We start from the raw sequence: 27,624 nt of genomic DNA, 5'->3' as shown, positions 1-27,624 counted from the left end.
AGCTGCTAAACATTCTAAATAGCAGAAATTAGGTAACAGTTCAGTCAACTGTCTCTGTTTTTCAGTATTTTGAGTCCCTGCATTTAAGGTAGCCAAAGGTCTACAGGACTTTCCAACTCAATCATTGCAGCCGGACATGGATCTGCTAGCAGTGCCTGCAGTATCCAATGTGAAGTTGGATGGACCCAGCTAGTAACAACAGACGGTACTGAAAAGTATACTGGGAAACAAGGCGATGCACTCGGCTGCTAACCTTCTTTGGATGTTACTCGGGCTGTAAAGGGAAGAATTCAAACATCATGCCAGGCTGAAGAAAACTTAGGTAGTGAGACCTTGCTGCTTTCTTCCTGCTCTTCTTCCTCTGGACACAAAGGCCTTATGATACATGTTGAATTACACTGCTGTGCAGTTTTCCTTTTATGAAAATCCTGCCTGGTCCGGTGGGTAGGATGCTCTGCCCTGAGCAGCCCTGCTTGTGGCTGAACTGCCTGGAGGACACATCACTACTTGTGTTCAGTGCCACAGCACAAGCCACGGTGCGTGGCACATCACGGTGTTTTTCTGCACTTGGCCTCGGTGCCCCTCGGCTCCTTTGACCGGTGAGTCACAGCGCACCCTGCGTACGCCTCCCGCCGGGACTGTGGTTCCTGCTTATGCTGCCAAGGCATCTCGTGGGTTCCCAGCAACAAAGGCTGAATGATACAGACGATGGGTCCAATCATGTGCCTCTAGAAAATGCCTCCAAAAGTGCAGGTAAACTGAAAACATGCTACTACGCAGCTTTGAAAATGGCACAGGCAACTGAACCAACCTCTGAGAACATCCTTACAGAAGGTTTCTCAATGTGTCTTCATCTGTGTCACAGATTGAATCACACATGTACTGCTCCGTCCTGCCTCAAAGTTGGGTTGTTTCATATAAACTTCTGTACCAAATAAATGAGGCCTGAACAAGACGGCACATCAGTTACTAACAAGGCTTACATTAAGTAGAGACACAAAACGAACAGGGTATAACATAATTTCTTCTACTATTTTTATTAGTTTCCCATGCTTAGTGTAATCTTTTGAGAATCTTGGTAATGCTCAAGTTTATTATTTTTATTTTTATAATAATGCTTAGAGACTGCAAGCCTAAATCAGTTGTGACAGAGAAATAGCCTGTTTAAAATATAAAAAAAAGAAACAAATAAAAATTCAGACATAATACAGGCTATGCAAATTCATCTAACATCTCACTCATAGCATCAGAAATGGAATACAGTTTTTCTCAAGTCCAGTCAAAGGGCTGTTTGCTAAAGTTTCTTCCTAATGGCCAAAGGAAGAGGAAGGAAAAGCCTGGGATCATTTGTCTCGCACATGGCCCAGCTCCACACCCCAGCATGGCCTAAGCACAGTTTTCAGATGCTATGCAAAGAGTGTAACAGTACCAGGAGACAGAAATTAAAGTCATATTATATGTCTCAACCTTTGGATGGTAAAATCTTCCTTGAGAATAGCTGAAAACAATGAAAGGCCCATCTACTGCCGGTTTTGATACTGAGTAAGGCGGTAAAAGAGAACAACACAAATCTGCCTCAACAAGGTTGCAGAATTTTCGCCAGTTCAAATAATTTTTGAAGGATCTGGATATGGGCTATGGCTAACTGGTAAAATATCAGAATTTCTGGAGATGTCAGATATTGAATATGGCCATGCTGCGAAGAAGAAGATGACTTGTGACTATCGCTTTCTGAGACTGTTTTCTGTGCCATTGTATTAATGTCTCTTTTTCCTGTGTTACTGAAATACATTAATTTATCTTCTGCTACTTCGTGAGTATGTTGAATAAAAATAGAAGGAAAAGTGCTTATTTTTACATTTTTCCAGGTCCACTACATTAGAAAGAGGCACAGTAAGAAAACACAAAACCTGGCTTATTTTTTAAAACTGTAATACAGAGAGGTATATAGGAGCAACATATGCAGTGTACACAAAATCCTCTCATGATTTTCATTTGAGAAGTATCCTGTGCTGGCAAGATCAAGTCTCTGGCAAGATAAAATTTTATACTGTACAGTCTGAGAAATGTAATTACATTACTGTGTATCGTATGAAATGCAAGATATAATAATTAGCATCAGTTATAAAAATAACTATAGGTTTGCATATGTGGTTTCAGGTAAGGTAATGCAACGTAATCTGATAGAATAACTCTGATACAATATCCAGGATAGTATCTGACAGCATATTTTGACAGAAGGGCAAGTCTTTTGAAAACACTTCTCACTTCTGGCCTTTGCATGGTGCCACAACCTAGCGCAGACTTCTGAGTCAGGATAGGATTGTAATTTGGCATCGATAGGCACAACTGTGTGATAACCTCTGGAACTGTTAGTATATTGGGAAGTTTAATTTTTTTTTCCTTTTCCTGTATGTGTTTGTAATTTATTCACATGCAGGAATATACAAGCACCATGAGAATGGGAACGTCATACATTTCTGTATTTATCTGTACTTGGGAAAGGGCTGATTCCTGTCCATACAGCAGAAATTAGATAGTAGGTCTACAGAGCACAGGAATTAAATATGAACCTCTTATGTCCAGGAGAATTTTATCTCTAGTCCCATCAACACTGCCCATACTGTTACAGTTGTGTGGTAAGTCACCCTCCCACTGGCAAAACACAGACAAAGAACATTATGTTATTCAATGATGACTTAGGAGGTTGACAGCAGCAAATTTTGCAGAAAGCAGCTGTTCTCCCAAGCCGCTCCTTCCCACCTGCAGGGCTGTGAAGGCAGCAGAGCAGCACACCAGAGCAGCGGGAAGGGTCTCACTTGCTGCACTGGCAGCATCTGCTTGTCACCACCCTCTGTTCCCAAAAGCGATGGGTAACGTTTGGCCAGTGACTAGACAAATCTGGTTTTGGTAACTTTTTATCCTGTATATTCTATTCCTGTCACTTCAGAGCACTCATGCAAATGTATGTATGGAAGCTGCAGTTACAAAGCTGCAATTTACTGGATTACATTAATTTTACTACAGTAGAGTGTGACAGACAGAAATTATCATGGTAAAGATGGCTTCATTTACACAAAGGGAGACATCTTCTGTTATTCCTAACTGGAATTGCAATTCTTGTAAAGCTTATTCTTGTTATCATCTTTTCCTGATTGCACATCTGTCATTTCTTTTACAGTCTTGGTGCTATTTCTAGTTAACCTTATTTTTAGAATAATAGAGAAATCTGCAGTCTCAATTCAGAAGCAGTTCACATTGGAAAATGTAATCTTGATTGGCAGGAAAATTGTTTATGGGTTTTAAATTCCTTTCCATCCCAGCTCCATATCAGTGTATTACCATAACTGTTAAGTACTTTCTTGGTCATCTTGAAGACATCAGCTGCATTCGAAAATCTTAATTTAATATATTCATCTCCTCCTAATCACGTTACATATACCCAAGATTCCTTCCTCTATTATTTGTCAGAGGTTGCTACTCAATAAATACCTATATCTAGATCCTTTCCTTCTGTAAAATCATTCCATTTGTTTACTAATGTCAGTCAAATGATATCATACTAGTAGCTTCTGAATAACATTTTAATTCCTTTTTTCTACTGCCTTTTCTATTGAATGAATTAATATTACAGAGATAATTAGATACTTCTAAATTTGTAGACACTTCTAAATGTTGGCATCATACACTATTTTCATTAGATCTCTGATTTTTAGCTATGAGGGTGGAAGTTTGGGGGGAACAAGAGGGAAAAAGTTTTACACTTTTATTTGAGCATTTTTGTCAGTTTGGATTCGAGTTACTGTTTATCCAGAAACACCTCTGAGTCTTTGGTGATGAAACCAAGCAGTATCAGGCTTAGTCAATATCTAGATAAGATACATCCAAGAAAAATAGGTAAAGATCTAAAGTTACTTCTGGTGCTTCAGTCGATGGCACCCTTTGCTCTGAGGAAGAATAGAGCTGCTGTGCCCTCCTGGTACCAGGTGGAGACTAAGTATAAAGACAGAAGCTTAAAATTGAAGTCAAGGTTACAAAAGCATTTGATCATGAGCTATCTCATGACACATATCACAAGAAAAGCAGCATCTTGGTCAAACTCTGGTGTAGATAATTAATCTGACTTGCATTCCCTTTGCCATTTCAGTCTCATTAATCAGCCTTCTTCGCTTTCAACCAGAATTCGTTTCACGCAGCATGTTCATTAAAGAGTTGCTCCACTTCAGCAATGGATGAAGAGATTAAAATGAAGTTCATTATTTGTCCAGGAGAATAAAAATGAGTAACAAGGCCGGTTACTCTAGCTAATTTTATGTGAGTGTCAATCTCACTGCAGATAAGTAGCAGCCTTGCTGATGATCTAATGCCTCGTAGATTCACAACATCACAAATGGTACTGCAAAGACTGTTCCACATACATATGGATCTCGTGGATTGAAGAAGTGGCATGGTGCTGCTTTTTAAAGTTAACTGCGTTTGTTAACATAGTGCTCAAATGTGATCAAGACTAGTCATATTGAACTGGCGATCTCTAAATCACCAGTACCTTGGATGTAAACATTTGAAATCAGTCTGGGGGAGTGAAAATGCTGGTGATGGCCTGTCTCCAAGATAAGGTTTACTACTGAGAGCTGCCAAAAGAGATGTTGCTGCAGAAGGAATGTGCAGATGTTGGAAAACCGACTGAATTAAATTCTTAAAGAGCATCGGGTGTCTCAAGCTTGGGTCCTCTATGGCTTGCGGTTCTGCAAGACTTCTGTGAGTTAGGAAACCTCCTCATAACTGGATGGGAAAGAAAAGAGGTTGTGGGGGGATGAGTTTACTGTAGATACCCAGAAATTAAACTGTTTTCATGTTTGCATCTAAATATTGGCCACACCTGCAGAACCTCTTTACTTGATTCTTTTCATAAAGAAATAATTTAGTTTTACAGATATGGAGTCCTATTGTGTGTCCCTCAGCATGTGATGCAAGGGTGGCAACAGCTAGTCTAATCACAGCCACCAATAAAGAGGAAATTGTAATTAACTGCAAAACATAGTAGCAATGAGAAACCAGACAAATTAGAAGCCTGGAGGGACTCCAGCTACTGGAAAGCTGAATTTCCTGCTATCAGAATAAAAATAACAGAATTTTTTTTTTTGTCTGTATCTTGATCTTATCAGTACAGATTGAAAATGGAAACATACATTATTCTCCCATTAATGAAAAAGATGTGAGAAGCACATCAATAGTATCATAATCTTCATCAGAGGAACAATTTACAACTTTTTGATACAAAACCCAATATTCTCCTGGGAAAGGTCAAAACAGAGCTGGGAGTTACTTATCAATTGACCAATCTTAAGATTGTCAGGAAAAGATGCAGGATGTATAACAAGGAGAAAGAATGCAAAATGGTGCAATTAAGGTAACAACTGAATAGAAAAATCCCTTTACTGATACTACAAACAAGTTTCAAGATCCATACAATTGAAAAAGGGGCAATGAAATGAGTGTACTTAATGCCATTGCAGCATTTCTAGAAGTAGTCCTCCTAATGAAGAGCTAATAAATATGGAGACTTTGCACGTTGTTACTCGGCACATAATGCATGAAACATGATTCATATGGTCTTTTTTATCTGAGGGAAAAAAAAAAAGAGAGAGACTTAGTTGCTCCAGTGTATCTCTGCAAAGGCTATTATGATGTGCATCAGCTCTGGGAGACAATGACACAATTTTCTTGTGATCTTGCTATCAGGTTACTCACTTAAGTTAAAATATTTTGCTCTCTCCCTGTAGAGCGGGAAGACCTTGCATTGTGGTCCTATTTAATGTGCATATGGCAGTATGGATAGCTTCCACTTCCCTTATTTCCTGCAGGCAGCTATTAGAATTCCAGCTCTGCCTTCCACAACCCTTCCCAGATGGCCTGCTATACCATTTGAGGTCTCTAGTATGCTATCTGCTATAGCTCACAAAAACCCCCAACAACCTTCTGTAATAAATTTACAATATCTTTGTAGTCTGATATGTCCTTAGCATCTAACAGTGATCAGACATGGCATCACCTCTGGGCACATTGCTAGAACAGATGACAGAGAAGAATGAATACAAATCTCCAACATATTTTTGAGAGCATGCTATTGGAAGTTGAGGAGTTTGGAATTCAAAGGCACTGATTTAGGATTTCCAAGGAAATGGAAAATTCAGTTCTGCCCTGAAAGCAGCTTTCCTCCTCAAAAAAACAAAACAAAACAAAACAAAATGGAAGGACTAATGTAATTTGGTTTTGTAAGTATCACTTTCTTCTAAGTATGGAAAAGGATTTTTGTGAAATGTTTAATAAGATGAATAGAAATACAAAGCAGCTTTGTTTATTTTTTGCTTTGGTTTTGGAGAAACTGCTGGATTTTCTTTTTTTCTCCTGCATGATATACTGCGAAGGTATAGAGAGCTCTGGAAGGTGCTTATTAATAGGTTCTATAAATCTAGAGATAAAAATTCATGAAGCTGTTTGAGAGAAGGATTGAAAGGCTGATGTTAACTACCGACACTGGACTGAAACATTTGAAGTAGTGCTTTTGTACTTACAACCCCATAGTTATTAAGTACAGATTTATGAGTCCTTTGACCTATTCTCTTCATTTACCAAGTGCTGTGTCTTCCCTATGTTCTGCACCTTTTCAGATAATTCAATTGTGCTCATTGTCTAATCATTTGTTGCTTTACTCCATCTTGTTCCTCTCCAAGATTCAGTCATAAATCATTCCATGTAGAGGGTGTTCACTCCAACATGCTGCAAGAGCAAACAAAAGTCTGTTGCCAAACATATCAACTCTTTGTTTGTAAATGTTGAAGTTAGTGTGATAGTTTTCTTTGGAGTGTGCACAACAATGTCTTTGTGTGTCACTCAGAATATTTGTGCGGCCCACTCACTTTGGGATTGCACTGCAGAGTTTTGGAGTTTGTCCATCTGTTTTCTTAATCTCTTTTAACCATTTCCTTGCCCCAGTACTCATGTTTTTCCATTCTAGGTCCTTACCCTGTTTTACTTCTTGCATTTGTCCTCCACGTGCATGATTTCTTGATTCTCTCTGGCTTCTCACTCAGCTTATCCCAATTTTCTCTTGCAGCCTTGCTTCTTGCCAGAGCTATCTCCCAACTCCACCTATCTGTGACAGGGATCAGTGATTCTCTGTCTCCTTCTCTGACTAGTCCTGGTCTCATTGGTCATCCCCTATTGTAAAATTCATAGAATCACAGCATGGTTCGGGTTGGAAGGGACCTTTAAAGGCCATCTAGTCCACACCCTATGCAGTGAGCCAGGGTATCTTCTACTAGATACAGCTGCTCAGAGCCCCCTCCAACCTGCCCTTGAATGTTTCCAGGGATGGGGCATCTACTACCTCTCTGGGCAACCTGTGCCAGCTTTTCACCACCCTCATCATAAAAAACTTCTTCCTTATATCTAATCTAAATCTATTCAGTTTAAAAACACTACCCCTTGTCCTATTGCTACAGACCCTATTAAAAAGCCTGTCTCACAAATTCCTCTCCCTTTGACAAACTCGCCTTCTCCGGTTCCCTCTTCCATTCACTGTACTAGCTCCAGACCTTCCTTCCTCTTGGCACAGCCACGACCTCTCTCTCTCCAGCCATTACCTCTCTAGGCCAATGTTCCTTTCACACCTCTCAGTCAGAGTTTTCCCTTTCCCTTCTGTGTCTGGGTCTCCAAAATACTTTTCTGAATCTCCTGCTTGTCTTTTCCTTGTCTTTAGAGCACTTAAGTTAGGGATTCCTTTCTTCCCTCCTTGGGTACCCAGCAGATGAGAGCATGAGAGCTGGGCTCCAGTACTCAGCCCTGTGGAGGGTAACAGCAGCCCAGCATCAGGATTAAAGGATGAGTCTAGTTTAGTGCTTCATCCCTGGCCAGACCATTCTCCACCAGCCTGGGGGACCAGTCGTACCCAGATGGACCAGCACCAGGGCTGCTGATGCAATCTTGCATGCTGAGAAACAACTTGGGAAAAAAACAAATCTACAAATAAAATTTTTCTGGTAATCGTACTATCTTCCATGTCCATACTAAAGGTGTTTCTGATATCACAGCTAATAAAGGACCTGTTTTGGTGGCTTCCTCATTTTTGTGCTCAAATATTAAATTAGTAGGACAAAAACTTACTCCTAGCTACAAGTTCTTTGCATGGCATTGTAAATGAAGTTCCTACTTACAGATCTAAATGTGTGGGTGTCTGCACACTAGGTGGGATTTTAAACTATTCACAGACCATTTAGGATTGTCACCCAGCAGGTTTACTCGAGTTCCTCTCTGACTCCCCCCATTGCTGTTGAGTGTGCTTGCATGTGTAGGTTCTCTGCTCAAGTACATCATCGGTTTGTCTGACATGGACAAATACATTCGGTTGAGTTGGGACAATGATGGAGAGAATGGTCTGTATGCTGGACAGCCATGGTCTGGACTGAGGTGTAATTATATTTTATTGATAAAAGAAATTATATTGCACAAATCACAGTACAAATGTTTAGTCATTTATTTGTCTTGAAGTCTATGTACAACTAAAATGCAATTTTAGCTGGAATGCTTACTATTGAATGCTTCATTGACAGTATCAGGGTTTATAGTAACTGACCAGTTATACTTTTTAGCAGTTTAAGCAGTACTAGGGTCCTTATTTTCTTCTCTTTCATTATCATGAGATCTGGGAAGATTACTCCGCAAAAAAAATGTCTGATTAACTTGCAACACTCTTTCATTGTTTTATAGCAAAAAGACAAACTATAGTTGGCAACTCCACAGTCTAGGAAGTAAATAAAGAGCACAGTGAAAATGACAGCAGCTTCAAGGAGTTTATCAGAGCGTGGATTATTTATTGACCAAGATTCTTGCCAAGAGTACATGAGCAAAATGTGATGACATTCAGTGCTAACCCTGTGAAATCTGACTGACAGTCTCTGCTGAATGCATTAAGTGACTGTACTTAAGTAGTAGAAATCCCAAATGTCCAATTTAAAAAAAAAAAAAAAATTCTACTGAAAAGCAGTGTGAAGAGCTGGAGCTGGGTTTTTCTTTTCTGCTTATTGTTTCTGAGCATTTAGGATGCATTCAGGTCACCTCTTGCCAAACATAGGCCACATCACTCAGTCACGTAGCCAAGAAAACTGTTTAAAAGTCCAGACTCCTGGGTTTTCATGAAATCTCACCATTCCAGCTGCTGAGATTTAAGAAAGCAAAAGACTTCAGAGCTCACAACACGTTTTCAGAGATTGGTAAAATTGTGCTAGCACTAACAAACACATTTCCCAATAGCAATCTTCATAGAAATCAAGGACGTCTCCAGGTAACAGTCACAGTCTCTCTGCATCCCATTGTTTGTAAGATAACTGTGAATAATGAGTGACCTTGAATCTGTCTGCATTAACAGAGACCAGAGATTCTTTTTACACCTTCTGGTGCTACAAACAGAAAAGGTAAATACACTGGTCTTTCTGAGCTCCAAAATATCAAATCCAGAAAGAAACTCCACTATTTTGTTTAACTGATGGATATGACTCAATATAGATTTTATTAAGTGATTGGATTTGCATTAGGTCCTGACGCTTGTCAGATCTGTGTTGAAAAAACATTAGAAAAGCGTTTCACAGATGAGGGATCTTAGCTGCAGGTGTCCTCATGTGAAAATCTGTTAGCAATGTTTCCAGCAAACATAAATGAACAGCAGGAAAAGCTCAGCTAGTTCATTTACCGATATAAGTGAAGTTTCAGACAACAAATTTTAGGAGCCTAACAGAACATGCCATATTGATCTTCATGGTCTGTGGAGGCTTCCTTGCAAAGTTATGTATACTCTTTAATTCATGCAGACTAATTGCAAATCTTACTACCAGCCAATTTTATGGCATGAAGGAAAGTTTAGCTACTTTTGTTTCAATATTTGGGATCAAGTGATTCAGATTGACTGGTTATATAATATATAAATCAGAAAATTCTCAACAAAACCTTAGTGAAACAACAGAGCCAATGGCTACAACCAGTCTATAATTCACTTTAATGCTCAGCAAGAAACACCTTGGAGATAATGGAGGGGAATGAGATACACGCTGACCTACAAGTAGTAAGACAGCTTCTTTGCCTGACCAATGTTTCATACCATTTAGCTGAGCAAGATTTGGATATTCTTTACTAATGTCATGAACGCTGTCTGCTACACAGCATTAGCTTATTTGTTTTTCAACTGAAAAAAACAAAATCAAGATTTTTAGAGTGACAGAAATACCAGGGTTCCCACCCTGACTTACATATAAAATACCAATGAACAGATAACCTTCCTGATTTTCATCATGCTTACTAAAGCACTGTGAAACCACTGCGAGAAAGATACTAGCAAGGATGTCAAAGTATAATACTTAAAGTAGCTATTGATGTTTTCTTCTCCAGAAAAGAAACATGAAACCAAGAGAACACCACAGCTGGTTAATTCAACATCCAAGTCAGCTGTTATCAAAGGTAACCCTCAGTCATTGACTTCAGTGACTAACTCAATCATATTCAGTCACATTTCAAAAATGCCCCTTAGTTCTGAAAATTTCATTTTTGACAGTGTATAAGACCCAGACTGTGCTTAATCTTACAGCTATAATTGATTTCAATTGGAAGTTCCATTTCCTACAAAACAGATTAATGAAGTCATAAACTTTAATACCAGAAAGGGCTGTTATGGTAATCCAGTTGGACTACTTAGAATTCTGAGTGAACATCAATAAACATTTCCTGCCTGTAACTTACAGCTGAGCTAACGCATATCCACAGGAAGGCTTTCAGTCAGTCTTGAAGACTTGTGTGACAGTGAACCTATCGCACCCTAGATAAAGTGCTTCACAGTTAGTTACCTCAGATTTCAGTTCTTTTTTTTTTTTTTTTTCACTTCAGCTTCTAACCATTATATTTCATATGACTTTATCTGTTAAACCATCCTTTCTACCCAGGAATCATGATTAGCCAAGCTGAGCTTATATGCAGTAAGGCTTGATATAAGCACTTTGCTGTCAGAGAAGAAACCCACACAGAATTTGAGAGGGAAATGTAACGCATGTACACAATCCTGATGTACATGGTCCTGATGAGCTGGTGGGTCAAGAGGTCCCTGAGGAGCTGGGGATCCTGGGGCAAGCAGGCAGGGAGAGGCAAGGTCCTCGGCGCAGGCAGAGATTTCCGGTGGCAGGCTTGCAGCTCTGGCAGTCCCACACAGGCGTCGCAACTGCAGGTCCCCGGGATGATGGTTTCCCCAAATTCAGAAATTTTTCCTGCTATAAGAGGATTTCTGAACAGCCAGCAGCCTTTGCTCTCCACCCCCTAAGCCATACGCATACCTTGTGATAGAGGAGAGCATTGCTTTCTCAGTTCTCAGCAAATGCCTCCCCCTGTCACTTGGTTGTTTTTCTCTAGCTCAGATGCCGCTTTCCTTTGGTGTGCTTAAAGAAGCCATCTTCACAGCTTGCGCTGTTGTGTTTTTTTTCAACCAGTAATTGGCCATCAGTTGTTTATAATGTTGGGTCCTCTGTTTTCAACGATATTTTCAAGGCCTTTGCTCTTATCCCACGTTAAATTCCAGTTCGTAATAGCTGTCTGGCACAAAGCTCCAGTTCACAAGGCTGGTTCTCACCACAGGTTGGTAACAAGCCCTGCCGGCCAGGACTGGAGCCTTGTGAAGCTGGCACTGAGCCTGTGGCCTGCTGCTAGCAAGGTTAGGGCTCTTCTGAACAGCTTTCGTTTGTTCTGGGTTTCACAGCAGCCGAGGAAACTCATCTGTAGCTGGCTGTGCAGTGTGACCTCCCCAGCTTTCATCATAACACTGTTCTCTAAACTGTACTCCCTCATACTTAGTGTGCCCTAAAATCTGCACTCCTGCGTAACTTTTGAGTTCAACTGTATTAAGATATGTATTGTTCAAATGGGGGTAGTGTATGCTAAAATCAGTTTAATCAAGCTACCTTCATCATCACTTAGCACTTCTCATTTGGTCACCTGAGGTATTTATTTGGTCACTGGTATTCTCGGATTACAGCTACAGATATGGCAGAAGTCTGGACTAAAACCAGTAGTCACTGCAGGAACATCACTGGATGCATCCCCTTTGACTGGGGATAGTTGCACTGGAGGAAAGGAGCCTCTCTGCTACCTTTTTTTTTCTGGAAGATTTAAGCCTGTAGTCCCTCAAAACACTGGAGAGCTCAGCCTGCCTAAAGGATGGATTACAGTGTCTCGTTATGGTAAAAAGATAATGTTTTTTTTCTTTGTTTTACAAAGTTCTAAAAGAATTAAAGTGCAGAAGGTATAAACCCGTACTTACTATTTTTAAATATACATCATTTTTAAGAACATGCATTAGATGTCAGCATATTCATATATACATATATATGTGGACAAATATATGTCATTGACAAACTGATACAGAACACATATATACATTAGTCAAGTCAAATCTAACCTGGATTTGTCCTTATTCTGGATTTGCTGGTGGTATACAGAAATAGTTACAGGGCCACCCTAGTAATTTCTGGTGCTAACTTATTTTCCTAGCTAAGAGCCAATGGTCACCCTCTCTTTCTGGATGAGACTTTTTTTTTTTTTTTTCCTAGCTCATCTGTGATCTGTTTTATTCTAACAGGCTGGAAAAAGCAGGTGGATGTAAGGGGAAGATGTATTTCCAGGTATTCCTACACAAATCTGAAAATTATTTACATTTCAACAGAACTGTAAAGGAGATCTAAAAACTGAGTGGTTCTACACAGCAAGAGTTCGATCCATCATCTTGTAATTCTGCTTTAAATCCATTTCCTTTCTTTGCATTTAACAGCATACTTCATAAAATCATTTAAGTTGGAAAAGACTTTTAAGATCATCGAGTCCAACCATTAACGTAATGCTGCCAAGTCAGCACTAAACCATGACCCTAAGCACCACATCTATGCGTATGTTCAGGGAGGTATTCTTATAGAGGTTCTGTTGATAAAAATGTAGATAGCAGTGCCGTAACAGTTAAAACACATACTGTTTCCGTGATCAAAGTTTTGGCTCAGTAATTTTAAACCCAATTAAAATATTACAGTTTATAGATTCTATTTTGTCCAGATGAACTGAATGTTCCACAAAATAATGTTGGTGACTGCACTGAACAGAAAAGCATCTCACTCCACACCAACACTCAAGAAGAATTCGCAGTTCCCACTTTGGTGATTTGACCCCAACCTCGAATTTTGGATTTTAGTGTAATAAAAATGTAACACTTTATGAGACATTTCACAATTGTGAGGAGTCACAAATCAGGAACATCACAACTTGGAAAATCGGTGGTCCTTCTGGGCATTTTTAAAATAACTTCAGGTAAAATACGTTCACACATAGGGCACTGTGTATTTTGCACAGAAGTGGAAAAGTTATTTTTTTTTTCCTCAACGAGATGAATCACGTAAAAACCCTAACCAATTCCTTCCTTACCTCTAGCCTTCCTCTTTAATAGGATTTACCTCTAGTTGTGCTAAGCGTACCATTTTTTCCTAGTGAAGGCACGTCCACAAGAAATCCTTCAGTGGTCAGGAGATGAAGTAGCTCCGCAGTTATTTTTGTCAGGGAATAGAAATGGCGGGCGGGGGTGGGTGGGTGGGTGTGTGTGGGGGGGTCGCTTTCCCTGTAAAAACCACCCTTCCTTCCCCCGCTGTCCTCACGCCCTCAGAACCCGAAAACACAAGAAACGCTCCCCTTCCCTGCTACGACCCGAGCCGAGCAACGTGCGGGCTGAGGAGCGGGGGCGGCGGGGCGCTGAAGGCGGCCCCAGCAGAGCGGGAAGGCGGCAGCAACGCGGAGCCCACCGGTGTCGGGGGCGGCCCCCGGAGCGGCCCCGTGGGGCGGGGAAGCCGCAGACAAGCCCAGGCGGGCCGGGCCGGGCCGGGCCGCTCGCCCCCCTCACGGCCGCCGCGGCTGGGCGGGGCGGCGCTGCCGGAAGCGCGGCGAGCTCCCGCCTTTGCGCCGGGGTTCGGGGGTCAGGCGCGGCGCCGCCGCCGCCACCGCCGGGGTCCGGCGGGCGCCCATGGAGGGCTCCGGGGACGAAGAGCCGGGGGCCGTCGGGCCGCTGCAGCAGCTGGTGAAGAAGCAGCGCAAGGAGAAGCGGGAGCTGCAGGGTGAGGGGTGGTGCCGCCGAGGCTGGGGAGCGGGGGAGGGGAGAGCGGCTCCCTCAGGCGCCCGCCTGGGCGGGCCCGGGCCGGCGGCCCGCTCGCTGCCCGCCCCTCAGGGACGCTCCGCGGAGGGAGCTCGGAAGCGGGTGGGCGCGTTCGGCACCGCGGGGCTTCGGCAGCGCGGGGGAGCAGCCCTGGCGGTGCCCTCGGCGGGGGAAGGGGACGGCGGCGATGGAAGCGCCGCGTCCTGTCAGAGGCGTCAGGGCCGGGCTTTGCTGCTCGGCGGGGTTCTGGGCGTGCAGGCGGCCCGCCGCACTGTCGTCTTGGGAGCCTGACAGCGCCTGAGAGCCGTAACAGAACGGTAGACAGTTAACATTGTGCTAACGTTTTGCTGCTTTGCTTTTAAGTTAAAGGAGGTGTGTTTCTGTAAGGCGTTTTACTTGAAAAGCTTGCATAAGGGTCCTTGCTGCCCAGGCAGCTACGTTCAAAGCGCAGTTGATTTGAAATGAACTTTTACGTTATGTCCAGCCACAGTAAAGTATCTATAGTAGCAGATCTCTGTGGTCTTACGGTGCTGCCCATGAACTGATCATGAGCCACATTTTACCCATCCTATTACAGTAAGTTAGCTGGATTCAGTTGAGTATTATAGTTGATGATAACCTTTTTGTTAAGCCTTTCTCATTGCTGTTATATTGATACAGTCTTTTCCTTGTTTGTCTCTTTTGGTATGTAATGAAATAGGCCCATCTGCAGCCTTTTATCAGTTAAAGGGTTAAAGAAGAGGAGAGACACTGTTGGGCTGCATATTGTCATTAAATCTATAGAAACTTACTGTTTTGAGATGCCTTTTCCTCCCTCAAACTTAGTTGAAATTGAAAAGAGGGGTAGGAATCAAGCATTGAGGTGAGGTGGCTGGAGCACATGGCACATTGACTGGGAGAGGCTGAAGAACAGAGGGGTTTTCCACCTAGAGAAGGTGATAAGGAGGTATCTAATTGTAGTCTTTTACTACCTAAAGGTGGGAGGGGTATACAGAAGAGAGAGCCCTACTCTTCCTAGTTAGGAGAGGCCGGTGACCTATAGGCACACATTTTTGTACTTGAAAAATACATTCCTGATAGGTGCAGTGATTAACTGACAGATAGCAAAACAGTTTGTTTGTAAGAATTAACTTTGTGGGTCTCAGCCCCTGAAAATCCAGCATCTCCTCTAGTTGATCCTTGTCTCTGTCACCCCCATATACTCTCCTTGTGTATTTCCGTGTGCCTCTTGAAGTGCCAGATTTCTTTCTTTTGTTTATGTTACGTTAATTTTTATGAACAAAATTGCTTTTCTGTTAAACTCAGCTGATTCATCAGTGAGGCCAAATGCTTAACATAAATCTTTCAGTGAGCATTCTTACTGCCTCCATTTTAAGGGTTTCATTATCATCGCCATTATCTTCAGCTCAATTGTGTCAGGGGTGAAGGACAGGAAAATGTACAGGTGATGAATAGTGAGCAAGGTGCTAAATAATTAGTGCTGTAACTCTAAAGCAGTGAATACAGAAGTGAGGAGAGCTAGCAGGGAGTGTGTGTGTGTAAGAGCACAGGCTGTGGAAGCTGTGCTTAATCGGCCTGGAGAGGGAGAGGAGGCTACTGGAGATCTGTTTGTAATTTCCACTGCATAATGGATGGAGCCAGACTCTTCAAAGTAAAGTGTAGAGAATGGACTAGAGGCAATGGCTGAAAGTGGTAACAAGGAAAAAACCTCATGAGAGGGAAAAGGGAAGATATTTTCATAACAAGAATAGTTAAACATTGGAAAAAGAATGCCCAGAAATGTTGCAGAATGTCCATCTCTGGAGACGTTGCACAGTCATCTGAATAAATTCCAGATCAATCTGAATTACTGTAACCTGATGTAGCTTTGAATTCAGCCCCTTTTTGAGCAGGAGGTTGGAATAGATGACCTCTGGACATCCTTTCTAACCAAACTATCTTATGATTTGAGAAATGGAGCCTAAAAGTACCTATGGAATTTAAGCAAGTTGAGGATTTTTTTTTCCTTCTTAAATACCCATTTTACTTTTAGAAACTTTATTTTAAGGACAGATGGACTCTGCTTTTACTTACAATCTGCTGCTTCTGTGATTAAAAACTTACACATCTTTCCTGTGACAGGATTTGAGATCTCAATGCCCAGGTAATCTTTTTGTAGGCAACAGGCTGAGGTCTGCTGTGTTGATGAAGTTCGTTAAGTAGTTATAATAGTAACCTGGTGCAAGCTTATATCTTTGTCAGATATGATGTTTGCATCTTTTAAGACAAATATAATTGCTTTAAAATGTGTTGATCATAAAGTCTCATAGCTAAACTGTTAAATATCAACATATCAGGAAGTTTTGTATTTTTTTTTCTACATGACTTCCAGTTTTCTGCAATGACTGTGGAATATCTATATTTAGAGGTAATGTTTTGTTACACTACTTCTCTAACAGCAAAAATTCAAGGCATGAAAAATGCTGTTCCCAAGAATGATAAAAAGCGACGAAAACAGCTGGCTGATGAAGTTGCCAAACTAGAGGCAGAACTTGACCAGAAGCACAAGGAGGAATTAAAGCAGCTGAAGGAAGCTTCACCAGAGCAGAATAAGGTAGGTGCCTTAATTTAGCTGAAGTTATACAGATACAATTTGTGTCAGGGCTTCTTAAACTTTTAAAAATTATAATGAAGTAAGACTTTAAAGTATTTCTTCTTTTCCTCACGTTATTAGTAACTTCATCTTGGGAAAGATTCAGCTGTTATGGTGGGTGGGCGTTGCTAGAAGGGGCATTTAGCACTGAGGTTTTGTTGTTGAGTTGTTGAGTATTATTTGTTTTTCCTTTTAAGGCTATGTTTAGTAGATCATTTTAAACTTTTTTGAAGTTCCTGTTATTTTGCCACTGTCTTATGTAGACTACTAAGGTATTGTTGGCCTTCAGTGGGCATTTGAATGATGCAGTGTGTTTTGTCTTGCAGTTCTGTCAACAATGTAACTGAGGGTTTTGTAAGAAGACACTTTCTGTAATGGTGAGATTGTCTTAAATGCTGCTGTTCTGCCATGCTGGCAGCACAGCTACATATTTAAATGCTTCCAGTTTGCTGTTTGATGGCAAACCACTTAATTTTTAGTAGAGGCTTAGAATTATTGAAGTTTAGCTGCAGGAAATATAATCACCTGAGTAAACTAGATACTATTAAATACTTGTGTGACATACAAAAATTCACCTATGTTTTAGCACTTAATAAATAGAGTGTTCAAAACTCCTCTCATAGTGAATTTGCAACCCATAGACTTAATTCTGTATATTCAGTACTAAAAAGAATTATATTTTTATCATGTGCCTGAATTTAAGGACCATTGGTGCAAGTAGGCCTGCTCATATACTTTCTCCTACCTAAATGGAAATAGAGCTTACAGCTAAATTGGTGCAATACAGTTACCTGTGAATGCTGCTAATGCTTCATGTTCATACATGTCCTTAAGTGTTTCCATAAGTGTGTGTCTTTTGGCTGTTTCAATCTTGAAAAGAAAGAAACAAAAACCTGTCTGTTTGGACTAGATGTTCTCTGATCAGTGACCTAACAAAGAGTTAAGCAGAATGTAATTGTATTTGAAAATCAAAAGGAAAACATTTCTGAATTACTTTTAGGGAAACAGACTTGATTTAGAAGCACCTGCTGAGAATCCTTGTGAAAAAAAGTTTTCAATTGTGAGTTATGACCCTGTAACAATCTGTAGTAGTTTTTAATCAGATGCTTAAGTAGATGATTAATACATAAGCATTAAACATATGCTTCTGTTTACCTGTATCTTAGATTAGTTTAAAGAGTTTGTTTTATCTTGCTAAGTGAGCTGTGAAAACATTACAGTGGAGGACCTTTCAAGCTGATATCCTTGCCCTGGACATACATTTGCCTGAGAGGATTTTGTTTTGAGATGTTTTGTTTTGAGACCCTTCTCAACCTTTTTATTCAGATTGGAACATATCAATGCTTCCACGGGTGAACATCTAGTTCATACCGTTAGGGGGTTAGCTTTTTCATTTTTCTTGGAAATTATCAGCTTCCTGTCTTTTCCAACTGCTGTATTGTGCTTTAGTGTGGAATGTGGAGCCTTCTGCTTAATTGTCACGGAACTTCATAATGGCTGTTTGGGTGCTTCAGTCGGTTGGTATTGTGATAAATAACAGAAGGATTTTGCTTTTGCTAAAAGTAATTAAAGAAATACTTTTATTGAGGTAGGCTAAAGGTGTCATTAAATTAGTATTGTTGAAATGATAAAAGTTAAGCAAGCCTTTTTTGATCACAAATGAGGCATATGGTTGGGCATTGTGGGGAGTTGGGCAAGCAAGAGGATGGGGGGGTGGTCTGTGGTTAGGTGTCATGTAAAGGGGAACCTGGCTGGGAGGGGCCGGGGAAGAATGGAAGCTAGCTGAAAAGGAAGCGGAGAACTCCTGATGAAGAGGAACCTGGACTTGGCTGCTGCCCCCCAACCCCCCCGGAGGGCAGTGGAAAAGTAGTGAGAGAGAAACAGCCTCGGAGAAACAAAGAAAAAGGAGCTGCGCAGGTGTAAAGAGGAGAAACCCCGCCACATTCGCTTAACCAGGGAAATCTCCTGGTTGCTCTATAAAAAGAAGCCCCTGCTGGGGCGGGGCGCGCGCCATTGCGCCCAGCGCCGTGTTCTTTGCTCCACTGACTTTGTCCCTGAATAAAACATATTTCTGATATACGTGAGCTTGTTTCTCACAGTATGATGAGGAAAACTTTTCCTTTCAGCCAGTAAGCAGTGTTCGCACTTGCGTGTGGAAGCTTGTAAGAGAACACATAGATTAAATTTGCAAAGTACAGTTCATAACTGTCTCCAGAAAAAATAACAAAATGCACGATAGTGGTTTGGGATGTGACATACTTTACTTTTGATTTGACAGGTTCTGTGCTATGCACAGATCTTTGTGGTTAAACTTCATAAATATACCCTGGAATTACCTAGGAACAGAACTTAAAACTGTTTCAGGAGATGCCCATCTCAGTTATCGTTTATACTAATAAGAACATTTAACTTTTTTTTTTCTTTTTTAGACAGATTGTGTAGCTGATGGGGTTGCAAATTTAGAGCTTGAAGGAGTAGAGCAACAGATTCAGCATCCTCGAATATCAAAAGCACAGAAGAGGCGGGTATGACTTAATATTTAAAAGTTTTACAAATATTTAATTGACATTATAGTCACTTAAACTTAACTGTAATAACCAAAATTAAACAATTTGCAGTGGTCATTACCGGGCTAATTCAGTATTGAAGCTGTACCTCCTGCGTGCCTCGTATATCTGTAAAGCTTCCACCCTAGAGATATGTAAGCATTTTATGAATAGTTGTACTCTTTTACCCTCAGCCATGAGCTGGGAATCAGACTATGTCAGGAGATGAGAGCCAGAAAAAAAAAATAGATGCAATGGAAATGATTTTAAAAGAATTTCACTTGAAACATTAATACAGAAATGAATTGAACTAAAATAATGTAAAATACTGCATGGAAAATAGACAAGTAGCAGAACTTTACACATAAACCAAAAGAACATGAATATTGACATCCTTGTAGATTTTTGAGTTGTTGAGAAACAGTACCTGGTGTCCAGGACATTAGGATTGTATGTTGTTAAGCTTCAGATGGAAAATTGCAATGGATTAACATTCTCATTGTACCTGCATGAATTTGGTTCAGGGCCAGAGAAGCACTGCTTTGTTGCAGAGTCCATCCTCTGTTACAGGATCGCTACTGCAGAGCTGCCTTGTAACAAATGTGATGAAACGATGTTCTTAATTCTTCACACTGTGTCTAGGACACTGAAAACTCTAGTGTAGTGTTCCTATGTCGTGGTCACCTAAGCCAGTCTGGTCGTGATTTGTGGTGAATTTAAAGTGTGAAAGTGAAAAGATCGTTCTCTGTACTGCTTCCTTTTATGTTTGCTCGTTTATTTTGACTCTTACTCCCTTGTTAACTTGTAACTTACAAAGGATTCTATAAAAGTCACTTTTATGTTACATATTATTACATCCCCTCTAGTAGTCTCTGTATGCATTCTTATCCATCCTTTAGGTCAGGAGCAGTCTTTTATGATGTAGAGCACCTAGCCTGAGGGAGTTTGTTTCATGACATAAGTGCCATTATGCAATCATATGCGTAAGTGGTAGATCTCACACTTATTATGAAAGAGCAATATTTTGTTATTTAATTAGAATTCCCATACACGAGTTGTTTGCCAATGTGATGAAATAGGTGATTCTGAAGAAATTACTATTATTAATAGCTTTTGCATGGTTGTTGTAAAGTGTTCTTTTGCATGTTGATATCATGAAGATTTCTTCTGTCACATAATTTCATGTATGGTGTTGGAGGCAGTTAGGATATATTGGTCACCATTTATTAACGTTTAGGCTTAGGGGGTCTCTAAGGTTTGGTAGAAGTACAGATTCGGGAGAATATTTCACAGATGTGAATGTACTGAGAAAACATTTGAAGAATTAGAAGCAAGCACTAAGTCGAGAAACGTACAGGCATCTTCTAAATTTTAACATTTGATGTCATTTTTATGTGTTTTTAATTGAAGGAAAAAAAAGCTGCCTTGGAGAAAGAAAGAGAAGAAAGGATAGCTGAAGCTGAGATAGAAAATTTAACAGGTGCTAGACATCTTGAAAGTCAGAAACTTGCTTCCCTCTTGGCAGCAAGGCAATTGGAGATTAAACAGATCCCTTCAGATGGCCACTGCATGTACAGAGCCATTGAAGATCAGCTCAAGGATTGCCAGAATTCCTGGACTGTTGCAACTCTGAGGAACCAAACAGCAAAGTATATGCAAAGTCACTTTGACGACTTCCTGCCTTTTCTTACAAACCCTGGTACTGGAGACATGTATAGCAAAGGTAAGACTTGTGGCATAAGAGATTTTAAAAACTGTTGTAACTATTTCTGATAATTCTCGATCTTCGTTACAGCTGAATTGGGACTAGCCCATTATGGTGCTTGTTCTTGAACTTTGTTACTTTGTTCTTTCAGCTGTTTTCTACAGAACACAGCATTATGATCCCCTGTGAAACCTGGTACACCTGAATCCTTGTAATTTACCTTTTTTTATTTTTTGTTAAGTATTCTAGCAAACATTATTCCCCATTAAAAAAAAAAAATCAGAACTTGCTGATTACTAGGTGGTAATAATGTTCTGGGATGTGATTTAAGTTGTATTATAAACAGCTTGTCTACCAGGTTAGGGATGACCTTTTGTCACCTTTTATATTGGTGTTTTCAATTTACATAAAGAAACTGTTAAAAATGAGTGTGAAATTCAAGCAAATATATTTTATAGTAGTTTGCATAGATTCTTTTTCTTATTCTGCTATTTATTTTCACTGTTTATTCTAGGTCTTTTGGAGCCCTTCCTTATAAACAGACTAAACTAAGAAATATAAAGTCATTTAGTGTGGAGCAATTGTGTAGGCTGAGTAAATATCGTTAAATGGAATTTATGTACTTATTTGAGCAGTACATGGTTTATTCATTTCTTACTGTGTGTCTGGAACACCACGGAAATTACTTTATACCTTTTCTTAACTTACTGCTACATTCATTTAATAGTTATTGCTGTGGATTTCATTTGGTGACAAGGGACTGTTGTGAAGTAGGAGGCATCTTTCCCATGCTGACAGAGATCATTGTCACAGGATAAATGTGCCCCAAGAGAAGACTGAATGAAGTTCTGCAAAGCAGCAGGGAGTTGTGGCTTTCCTTATGTCTCTTAAGACTGCTATAAGGGAAATGTATGAAAAACAATTCTGAGCAGGCTTCAGAAAATCTGTTTTTTCTTTATCAGAAGCTATTCATAAGGTTCAGGAGCCTGAAAGGTTGTAATTTATATATTGGAAGGATATGATCTGCAAAAGGTTTATTTAACTGTTATCTAAGGAACTCTTAGGAATAAATACTTCAGAGGTTAAAACCAAGGCAGGTAATTTGGAAATAAATTAAAAACAAACAACAGTTGAACTACATAAAGTTACAAGATTTTAAAAATATAACTGACACCTAGCTAATGTAAGAACTAAGCATACTACTTGCTATCACGTTCTTTTCTAGAGTTTTGAAATGACATCCTCTGAAACTTAACAGGAAGAAAACTATGTAATTTCATACTTGTTGTTAACAGTTCTCTGAATAGAAAGTTTAAAATATAAACCTGTACTTCTTTTTATTGCCATACTTGGTTTTATTGCTGTCTGTGGTCTTAATTTTCTTTCTAAAACGGTTATGGGTTTGGTTTTTTGGCCTCTGGTGTTTTTCTTTTCCTTTCCTTCTCTTCAGTGAGCATACATATTTTCCTGTATATTGTGTTTGGACTTTTCAGATTCTAGTTCTTCAGTGTGCAATCAGGAATTTTCTTATTGCTTATTCTCAGAGAATTTTCTTTGCTTATTCTCAGAGAAGTACTAAAAGTTGTCTTTTCTTTCCCCACAGAGGAATTTGAAAAATACTGTGATGATATAGCAAATACAGCTGCATGGGGTGGTCAGCTGGAAGTAAGTGTTGTATTGATAATTTTTATTTCTGAAATGGGTGAATAAACCTTCAAAAAAGGGCTTCTTTAGAAAGAATACCTGAAGTCATAAGATAACATAGTCATAAATAGTTTATCAAGAACTTTCTCCTGTGCATATAAATTTTTTTTCCAAACAGGAGCTTTTTTGATTGTGCGCCACTGTTCTAACGTATTTGACAACATGCAAGTTAGTGAATTTAGTAGTTTTAAATATCACTAGAAAGACTGACAGCATGCGTGGGGGAAGACTTTTGAAGGAGAAAGCATTTTATTATTCAGATTTAAATGGTACCAAAGCTGACTGGAGCAGAGTATTGTTAGATTTTTGTATCGTAAACCAGAATCTGAGCTTGGTAAAATATGTATTTATTTTAGTTGATGTCTTACTGTTTAATGGAAGAGTACTTATCAAATTACTGAAGCTAGCCCAGTGTTACCTGTGTTGTGTCATCCAGTGTTACCAGTGTTGTGTCATACAAACAATGCTTAATTTAAGGCTACCTGTCTTCAATTAAAGTGTAAAAAATTAAAATAATTTTGCTTATTTTAATAGAGTTTATTTTCTAATGATATTTGAAATGTTATGTCTGAACTCATGTCTGCTAAAACTAAATGCCATGTCTGCTTTCTCTTCCATATATTGGATTTAATCCAATTATTGAATTATTTTTATGTCTTAAAGCTAAGGGCTTTGTCGCACATTTTGCAAACACCTATTGAAGTAGTGCAGATGGATTCCCCTCCCATTATTGTTGGTGAAGAATATTCAGGCAAACCAATAATACTTGTGTAAGTATGTCATTCATCCCTTCTTAAAATTAATGCATTTATTTCTATAGCAGAGGGCTCAGCTTTGGTTCTCACCTGCTCTTTTATTTTCTGTTATGTGTCTGATACTGAAATACTGCTTGAATAATGATCTTGTGGGTCAGAAATTATGTTTGATTGACACAGTTTAAAGATATTGTAATCAGAATTCTTAAAATGCTGACAATCAGTCTGAAGTGTGATTCAGTCACTGCTTTATAGAAAGCTACAAGGTCATTTTACCTGTTAGATAATTACAGAATAATAGTGGAATTGATATAAGACGCAGCAGGAAACTATTTTTTTATCTTCAAGTTTATGTCAATCTGTGCCTGGAAGTCACCAGAATTAAAAACTGTTTTTAATACTCCTATTTAATGACCCTGTAATCTGTGCTAAAACTTGAATTTATTTAAGATGTCTTCCAGTGCTGTTAATGTTTGGCATGACATATACTTCTAGTTAAACTGAACACTAATTCTGTAACTTTGTTATTTTTTTAGGTATATGAGACATGCCTATGGATTAGGAGAACATTACAATTCTGTAAAACTTCTAACAGATGCTGCTACAGAAAATGGCAGCTAGCATACAAAAGTCATAAATCCACATGGATAACATTTGCATCTTGATGTGCTAGTCTCCAGACAATTCCTAGACAGACTGGAAAGTAAAACTAAATAGAATGGACTAAAAATGAAGGAAAAAAAAAAAAAAACAAAACAAAACCCAAACAAAAACAAACAAAAAAAAAAGGCAAAACAAATTTACAAGATTTGAAGATAAACCAGAAATAGCTCTTGATTTAAAATGAAACCAAAACTACACAACAGTATTTTTAACTTGTTGGTATGAATCATGTTTAGAAGATCTTCTCTAAAATGGTGGCTGTGTAGATCAGAATTTTTTTCTTAAATAGAGCTTCATCCCATGCTGCAGTGAAAATACTGAGTAGTAAATGTTTTTGTTAATCTGCATCTTTGCTGAAAAATTAAGGTTACCCAAAGGTTCCTGTTACATTATTTCTGGCAGGTTTTGATCATCATGTAAGAGTTAAGGCATTTAAAAGAATTGATTTTGATTGATGGAATATCCTTCACAGTGTTTATTTAGTTTTATCAGGATCTAGCTTTAAGGCTGTAGTAGGGATTCCCTTCTTTATTTGGGCAGAGAAAAGCTGGAGGCAAATCCAGAAGTAGAATATCCCGTTTGACTGAAAGACTTGCACAGTCTTTTTATTTTAAGGACTTTTATCTAAGATTTTTACCAAGGTTTGAGGAGTTCATTTTTTTTTTTTTTTGCTGTTGACAGTAGTAACTGAACACTTGATGCTGTTACCAGTACTGAATCTGTAAGAGCAGCATCGTTTATGACTATTCATCATACTACTGATGCAACTTAACCGTGCTGTTCATCCTTCGTAGTCTCTCATCTGTGCATTTCGATGATACAGAAATCTTACAAACAAAAAGCTCCTCCATGTCCTCACTTCAAGTAGTGAAACTCATCTGAAATAGTAATTTATGGATCTGCTGATCTAAGCACTTCGTGATCTGAAGTGTGATGTTTTATAATGCTTAAAACAGCTGGTTGCATACAGATGTGAAAATAACCACCTGGGTTTTGTCAATAACTTCAAAGGTGATCTGCAAAAGAATTATTTTCATTGCTCCATATGATGCACGTTGACTCAAAAGGTGGGTTTTTTCAAAATGGCTTGACTTTTTACATTAGAAATGTGGATTTTTGTCTTCAAGTCACCGTAAATGTGACTCCAAAATTAGCAGCATACTGAAACCAAAGTTGTAATGCAATTGTTTTTTAACAGTAGAAGTGATTATTTTATTTTCTTTAAAGCCTTAGTCAATAACATGATAATTTTATTTTAGTGCTGGTGAGTTGGCTTGGAGAAAAGCGGTTTATGTCAAGTTTAAACACCTTTGACTTTTGATTTGAGGATTATGACCTAACAGTGCATATCTTGTAATCCTTCTGTAAAGCTAGCCAGCGGATTGATGTTCCTGGGACTTAATAAATGAGAGGGAAAAATCTGTTTTTACTTAAGAAGAAGAAAATAAGTGTTCACTTTATGGATCAGATTATGTCTGATTTAAAGCACTTTGAGAGAGAGAGAGAGGGTTAAAAAAAAAATCAGACCATTATAGCAGGGGGTTTTGGACAAGCAGAACTTGAATTGTGACTTCCTTAGAATGGTGCCTGCCAGGAAAACAAAGTATTAACCAGATCAGGAGTTTTTACATCCTTATTTATCTGATACTGTATAGCAAATATAGCTGTATTTGTAACAGCTGGTTTACTGTAGAATTTGGTTTACTGCCTTGATTGTATAAAACAACAATGTTTTTAATTTCAAACCAAAAATCAGATACAATAGTATGGAAAAGTGTCTCTATCCATAATACCACTCTGAACTTCACTGAAAATAATAATCAGAAATAGTCTGTGTTGCTTAGAATTGGTGTGATATGAAATGCACATACTGCTTTTTATAGATACCCTGTGAAAAAAGTTCTTTGGTTTATTGAGTTTTCATTCTTGTTTGATTAACTATCAGAGAAAAGATGCCAGAATTGTGGAATGCCTATACCAACAGTTTGTCCTGTTGAAGATGTTTACAATTTGTATAAAGCGAGATAATGTTCTAATATTGTGAGTGAAAGATCCTTGCTCATGCTGTATGGGACTTGCCAAAAAGTAATAAATTGGTTTATTTGTGGCAGATTTTGTGGTGGTCACTTTTAATTTTGTTCACTTCTTAATTCCTCGTATTAATAAGTTTACGCATTTTTATGACTTTAGGATCCTACTATCGTATGAATTCCCCAATGACTGACCATTCATATTCAAGCAGACAAAGCTTTACTCCTTATGAAATTAAAGTTGTTTCTATATGAATTTTATCCTCAGCATTTTGGTGGTTAAATTGAACTCTTCTGCAAAGCTGTATTTGAAAATACGCTTAAACTTCTCCATGCATAGGAATAATCGAGTGAAACTGAGACTTTTTTTTCAGAATGTAGCTTTTAACTGCTTTGTTGGATGGCATTTTCTTTGCAAAATAACACTACTTTATTTTGAGTCGATAAGTATTAAGTAGATTTTTCCGCTTTTACCTGCAATGCATTGACATCAGTTTTCAGCCACTTTTTTAAATGCTGTTAGTCGGCTTTTTTTGCAAGACTAATTGAGGTTGGCCGGGCTGGGCCTTGCCTCGCTGCCACAAGAAGCGTTTAGCGTTTGTCCCCTTCACATAATTGGTACCTGCCCTCTGCTCCCCGCCCCCCATGTCCCCAGTAGTGCTGGAAGGCAGCTGAGTGGCAGCGGGAGGGATTGCAGGCCTGTCCTAAATTATTGAAACTTTCCACTACTGTAAGGATTTCTTTATTTAAAAGATGTAATATAAAATGCAGTGAAGCAGTGATGTTCCTTGTGTGTGTGTGTGTACAGTTCTCATAACATGTTGTGTTCAGGTGTGTTAAAATACTACACCAAAGCTAAAACATAGTGAAGAAGGGAATTTGTTTCACAACCACTTGTCTCCAGGCAAAATTGTCACCAGGGGCACTTTCTGCCTCCTGCCCCTCCTCTGTCCTTCCTGTGTCTTTTTTTAATAGGCAGTTCAGCAGAAGCTGTGACAGGCCCCAGGTTAAAAACAAGGCTGAAATTTTGGGTCTTGTCATGGTTTGAGCTCGGAGGACAGCTGAGCACCACACAGCTGCACATTCTTCCCTTCCACCCTAGCACTGAGAAGGAGAAAATAAGCCAGGCTTGGTATTTAAGATAGGACAGGGAGGGATAAATCACCCATTATAGTCATGGGCAAAAGTCAGACTTGCTAAGGGAAGGAAAAAAAGAACACAGATTTATTACAGACACTAGAAACAACACTTGACGGACAGAGTAGGTGTCTTGGTTTGGGCTGAAATAGAGTTAATATTCCTTTTCAGGGACTAGATGAGTGCTGTGTTTTGGATTTAGCTTTGGGTTTGGTATGGGAAAAATGCTGATAG

General features: G+C 39.3%; 1 protein-coding gene across 1 annotated transcript; it reads left to right on the top strand.

Moving 5' to 3' along the window:
* Nucleotides 1-13,982: 13,982 nt before the first annotated feature.
* On the top strand, nucleotides 13,983-26,333 carry OTUD6B (OTU deubiquitinase 6B). The gene is made up of 7 exons (XM_033005890.2): nucleotides 13,983-14,180; nucleotides 16,657-16,811; nucleotides 19,280-19,375; nucleotides 20,807-21,119; nucleotides 22,705-22,766; nucleotides 23,469-23,575; nucleotides 24,097-26,333. The coding sequence occupies exons 1-7, from the start codon at nucleotides 14,090-14,092 to the stop codon at nucleotides 24,179-24,181; spliced, it is 909 nt and encodes a 302-aa protein (XP_032861781.2). The 5' UTR covers nucleotides 13,983-14,089; the 3' UTR covers nucleotides 24,182-26,333.
* Nucleotides 26,334-27,624: the final 1,291 nt, after the last annotated feature.

Source organism: Tyto alba, unplaced genomic scaffold, assembly GCF_018691265.1.
Source record: "Tyto alba isolate M040663 unplaced genomic scaffold, T.alba_DEE_v4.0 Super-Scaffold_9, whole genome shotgun sequence".
Classification (NCBI taxonomy): Eukaryota; Metazoa; Chordata; class Aves; order Strigiformes; family Tytonidae; genus Tyto; species Tyto alba.
Note: the sequence above shows the minus strand (reverse complement) of the source record. Positions and strands in the feature narration are given on the sequence as shown.

Excerpts from the sequence above, each read along its gene's own strand:
- OTUD6B (XM_033005890.2), top strand. The coding sequence starts at position 14,090 with ATGGAGGGCTCCGGGGACGAAGAGCCGGGGGCCGTCGGGCCGCTGCAG. Across the intron at positions 19,376-20,806 it reads CAAAAGCACAGAAGAGGCGG|GAAAAAAAAGCTGCCTTGGA; the intron begins GTATGACTTAAT and ends TTTTAATTGAAG. Across the intron at positions 22,767-23,468 it reads CATGGGGTGGTCAGCTGGAA|CTAAGGGCTTTGTCGCACAT; the intron begins GTAAGTGTTGTA and ends TATGTCTTAAAG.